At 35.7% G+C, this 5494-nt stretch overlaps 1 protein-coding gene across 1 annotated transcript; it reads left to right on the forward strand.

Annotated features, from left to right (window-relative positions):
* Nucleotides 1-4036: 4036 nt before the first annotated feature.
* On the forward strand, nt 4037-5096 carry LOC126702155 (HMG-Y-related protein A-like). The gene is made up of 2 exons (XM_050400813.1): nt 4037-4340; nt 4439-5096. Exons 1-2 carry the CDS (start codon nt 4104-4106, stop codon nt 4895-4897), a joined length of 696 nt encoding a protein of 231 aa, XP_050256770.1. The 5' UTR covers nt 4037-4103; the 3' UTR covers nt 4898-5096.
* Nucleotides 5097-5494: the final 398 nt, after the last annotated feature.

The raw sequence follows: 5494 nt of genomic DNA on the forward strand, positions 1-5494 counted from the left end.
AAAAGTAAAAGTTAATTAAAATAATACAGTAAAACCTATAAATAATACCAAAAAATACAATGGGACCCAACAAAAATAAATTAAATAATGAAATAATTTATGATTTTCATTAATTTCTGAACGCAAACTTTGTCCCCACAAAAATGAGTTGTCAATTGGATTAAAAGAGTGTCATGTCAACCAAGATAAGGTTCCGTTGACCCTAATCAAAATAAATTTGAACGGAGCTATATAACTAGAACAATACAAAAGGTTTTTTTTTTTTTTTTTTTTTTGAGAATCGACAATACAAAAGGTTAGCAAGTAACATTAAATGCAATTAAAAGATCATGGAGTCATGGACCAAATCAAAATATCGATGAATTGTAGGGCCAAAACTATATATTAGTCTTTTTTTTTTAAGTAAATATAAAAATTTAATGAAAATTTAAGCTTACATGTCATGCCTACGCATGGCACATGTTATTCAATGGAAGTGCCTTCTAGTTCTACACGTTGTAGGTTATATATATATATATATATGGGTAAAATACAATTAACATCTTATAACTTGAGCTGATACAAGCACAGTTCAACACATTTTAAAATTGATTAACTTTTGATTCTTAATCAGCGTAAGAGAGAGGAGAAAAATGAATAATAATAATTTTGTCAATTTTTAAATATTTTGGACTTGATATTAGCTCAAAGCTAGAGAATGTTAATTCTTAACTGTATTTTACCCTTTTTTCATGTAGTACTCTATAATTACACTAAAATTTATTTGATAAAGACTTATATTAAGATTATTAAAACAGTTTATTCTAGGTTAAATTATATCACTGAATTTATTATAAATTAAGCCCTTTTGTAGTGGTACTTTAGGTTAAGTAACGAGTTTCTCTAATTAAAACTTTATCGCCAAAAGTTTCCATAAATTTATTATTTAACATTTTTTTTTTATATTAAAAAACCATGGTCATACACAATGTTCGTGGTCATGTAATTTAGGCATCACATTATTATCATTCCTCTATTAGTCTACTTGTTATTTATTATTATATGGATGCTTCCTTTTGATGAGCACTACTAGACGTGGCAAAACGGGCGGGTCGGGTCGGGTTCGGGTCGGGTCAATCGGGTTTGCGGGTTAAACGGGTCACGGGTCAAAACGGGTCATTTTTAAAACGGGTCAATCGGGTTGCGGGTCAAACGGGTCGCGGGTTGAGTCGGGTCGTGAGTCGGGTCGAGTTGACCCGTATTTTTCAAACAATTTTTTTTTTTTTTTTTTTGGAAATAGATGCAATCTGTCAATTGTTTATGAGTTCCTTAATTGTGATTAGATTCTCACTAGTGATATTGTTACCAATTACCACTAAACACTTGAATTGATACCCAAATTTGGTGCAACTCCTGTTCCAGCTTTCTAGAAACTAATCTTGGTATAATCTTTAATCTATTTAAAGTAGGAAGAGAAAATAAAGGTGGCAAGTAAAAAATAACAAACTATAATGGAGTACATAACATATTAAGTAAAAAAGAATAAGTAAATATTTTATAAAAATTACACCTCAATCTAAATCTACTCAACATTGGTAAACGTGGCAAAACGTGCGGGTCGGGTTCGGGTTTGGGTTCGGGTCGGGTTAATCGGGTCGCGGGTCAATCGGGTCGCGGGTCAAAACGGGTCACGGGTCAAAACGGGTCATTTTTAAACGGGTCAATCGGGTTACGGGTCAAACGGGTTGCAGGTCAAACGGGTCGGGTCAAAACGGGTCTGACCCGTTTTGCCATGTCTAAGCACTACAAAGCTTAACTTCGATACTACAGTATTTTCAGACCTAGCTTTCATCGGATATGGAGTTGTCATACGAAATGGCCAATCATAAGTCATGGCATCCTTTTTAGTCTATGGTTGTCAAGTAGCGGATAGTGTTGAAGTTGCTGAGTTGCTAGCTTGCCGAAGAGTGATAGAATTTGCTATTGAAGTTGGCTTCAAGAATATCGTGATTGAAGCTGATAACGCCAATGTAACAAAGTCCCTAAAAGCATCAGTAATCGGAGTTGTAAAACTCTGGAATGCTAAGTTTTAACATCAAATCACTAAAAAGATGCATTATCCAGACCGTCAGTTGTGAAAAATTTTACAATGTAATTATAGTACCATCCTATATCTAAGATGGTATTGTAGCAGGATGATATAATAAAAAATTGTGGTTTTATTGTCTGATTCTTCTTCTTCTTCTTCTTCTTCTCTCTCTCTCTCTCTCTCTCTCTCTCTCTCTCTCTCTCTCTCTCTCTCTCTCTCTCTCTCTCTCTCTCTCTCTCTCTCTCTCTCATTATTTCATTTCATTTTCTCTCTCTTTCGTTTTGCTCTCTCCTCTTCAAACCCAAAACCCATGGTGGAACACCATCACCAAGCCACCATGGCCGGACCACTATCACAGGCCACCGTAACCCACCGCAAGCCACTTGACCAAGCCATACTTCTCTGTCTTCTCTCTGTCGTGGGTCTCTCAAGTCTAGCTCTTTCCTCTAGCTCATAGGTCTCTCAAGCTCGGCGTGGGTCATGATGGGTTGATTTATGGTTCATGGGTTGTGGCTCTTTTAGTGATGGGTTTTGGCCGTAGGTATGGGAGGTGTTGGGTTTGCTTGCTAATGGGTTTTGGTGATGTTTTGGCCATGGGTGGTGTTGGGTTTTTTTTTTTTCCTCTCTAGTGGTGGTGGGTTTGATAAGTGTGGGTGTGGTTGAGTTTGTGATTGATGTGGTGGTTGTGGTGGTGGAGGGTTGCCGTGGTGTTGGTGGGTTTGATGAGTGTGGATGTTGTTGGGTTTTTTCTGGTATTGGTGGGTTTGATGAGTGTGGGTGTGGTTGGGTTTGTGACTAATGTGGTGGTGATGGTGGTGGTCGGTTTGATGAGTGTGGGTGTGGTTGGGTTTTTTTTATTGTTTCTAATCGGTTGTGGTTGTTCGTTGCTTGAGAGAGAGAGAGAGAGAGATATAGTAAAAAAAAATAAAAAAAAATATATTTAAATAAAGTGGTAAAAAAAAAAAAAAAGAGTTTGAAATGTTGAGTGTGTTGTAAAATGGTATAGTATAATAGATAAAGTAGATTTTAAGATGGTAAAATGAGATATTTTATAAAAAGCGGATGCTAATGCTCTAACAACCCAAAGTCCTCATGGTTTTTGGCATGGACATGATCTTCTCGACATCTAAAATTTATTGGCAAGTAGATCTTACTTAGTTTTTGGTGAATAGTATGAGAAGAGAGACTAATTTTGTGGTTCATTCTCTAACCCGTTATGCTAGGTATATTTCTGCTCATGTATTTTGGATTGATGATTCTCCTCCTTCAGCTTTGAAAGCTTTATACTTTGATTTAGTTCATTTCTAGAATGGAAATTTATGGTTCCTGTTTAAATTATAAAAAAAAAAAAAAAAAAAAACACGAATTCCCTTTTTTTTTTTTTTTAATTTTTAATTTATGATCATGTTCGTTATTTATTTGGCAAAGAGTTGTGATTAGGGAAACACTTACAAACAAAATATGATCAATTTTTAGTTTTTATTTATTTTTTTCCGAAGAGTACGATTAGTTTCATTTCAAATAAAATAAAGACAACATATTTTACTATTCAAATTTTATTTCTGATCTGACTTTAATATGATTTTCTTATATCTAACTATTTCTATGATGCCTACACTAGATATATGGTTTTTTTTTTTTTTTTTTTTTGATACGTAGATGTATGATTATATTGGTAATATTATTCTTACAAACTAGCTTATTCTTATATACAACTGTTTTTATTTCTTAATAACCCTTGTCTTGGATTTCAATAAAAAAAAAAAATTTTAAAAAGGGTTTACCCTTCCCAAAAAGATTCCATTTTTTCATACAACGAAATTTCAAAAGCTGGTTTGAGGTGGACCCTACTTGCCATATAATACAAAATGTACCTCTCCACCAATCAATCCGCCACATTTACGTGAACTGCAAACCATACTGCCACGCTACAAGAGCAGAGTGGAACTAAATACGACCTTTAAAGCCCTCTCTGCCCATTGGCCATTAAAACCCAAAAACCAAGGAGCTCAGCTCATTGTCCATTCCTGAAAAAATGTGCAATTGGGGTAATGCCACTCAGGTCCAAGGAGTGGAATGCAGCAATAAACAAAATGACCCAGAAGCAGTTGCCCAAACCATCCCCATGAAAAGGCTCAGAGACACCATTATCAACCTAGCAAGCTCCAAACGAGGACACCCAGTGTCAATGGAGGCAACCAAGCGCATTGAAGCTCTCCTTCACCAAATCTTTCCTGTATTCAAAACCCCAGATCACCCTCCTTATTCAGAGGTATAACTATTACAAAAAAAAAAAAAAAAAAATCAATTTTTTTTTCAAATTTATATTGAAAGTTCTCATTTTTTTTCTTTGGTTGGATTTGGTTGCAGATGATATACAAAGCTATTGAAGCATTGGATGAAGGTGAAGGTTCAAGCAAAGCATCAATATCAGCCTTCATTAAGTCAAACTACCATGACTTGCCATGGGCTCATGAGAGTTTCCTCACTTGCCATCTTACCAAGCTGATTGAGAAAGATGAAATCTTTTTGGCTCCTAGCAGCAGTTGCAACATGTTCAGGATACGAAAACATAAAGAGCCTGCAAATCAACAACATGAAAAAGAAGGTGATGATGGGTCTGAGATTTTGTCGATCAAGCCTCTTACTACTGTGATGGTTCGGCTGAAGAAGAGTGGGAGGCCTTCGAAACCGAAAGAAAGAAAGCGGAGAGGGAGACCACCGAAGAAAGAAGCAGTGATGAAGAGAGGAGGAGAGGAGAGCCGAAGAGGGCAAGGCGTGGTGGTGGTGGCTCCTTGTCCTCCGGTCATGCCTTCCATCCTTGCATGAACACGAGATTATTATTGTTGCGTGTGTGAACTGTGTCCACTGTCCACTTCTTTTTTGTCTTTATTTGTTTTTTGTTTTTACTTTTTATGACCAGAAGTTCTCTTTTCTGTTTCACAACTTGATGAAGTAAATTGTCATTAATGGGCAATAAAAGCAGAGAGAGCGAAGCCCATGGAAAAGTGGTTATCCATTCTCACAACTTGCCATATAATAAGTTGAAAATTTGTGTTCATTAATTTAATCATATGTTATATATGTTATAGGAAAATTTTTAGGGAGTCCCGGAGTATGATAAAATGGTATTTTTTTTTTCTCACATTTATAGCAGACCCTGTTATGAATTTAATGAATAGACCCTGTCATAAATGTGAGAGGATGGAGTACCATTCTCCATGCTCCGAGAATACCTAAGAAGTACTCTATGTTGTAAAACAATATACAGTGTTAATCAGGAAAAAAAATTCAATGAAGCAAGTGAAGTGTGTAAGTGTAACTAGGCCAAATAACATTTTGGCTTTGTCCTTAATTTCTTTTGAGTTTTAATGGTTTAATTTTACCCTCAAAGCTATTCCAACGTATACAATCAAGCAATATCCC

The sequence above is a fragment of the Quercus robur genome, chromosome 10 (assembly GCF_932294415.1).
Source record: "Quercus robur chromosome 10, dhQueRobu3.1, whole genome shotgun sequence".
NCBI lineage: Eukaryota > Viridiplantae > Streptophyta > Magnoliopsida > Fagales > Fagaceae > Quercus > Quercus robur.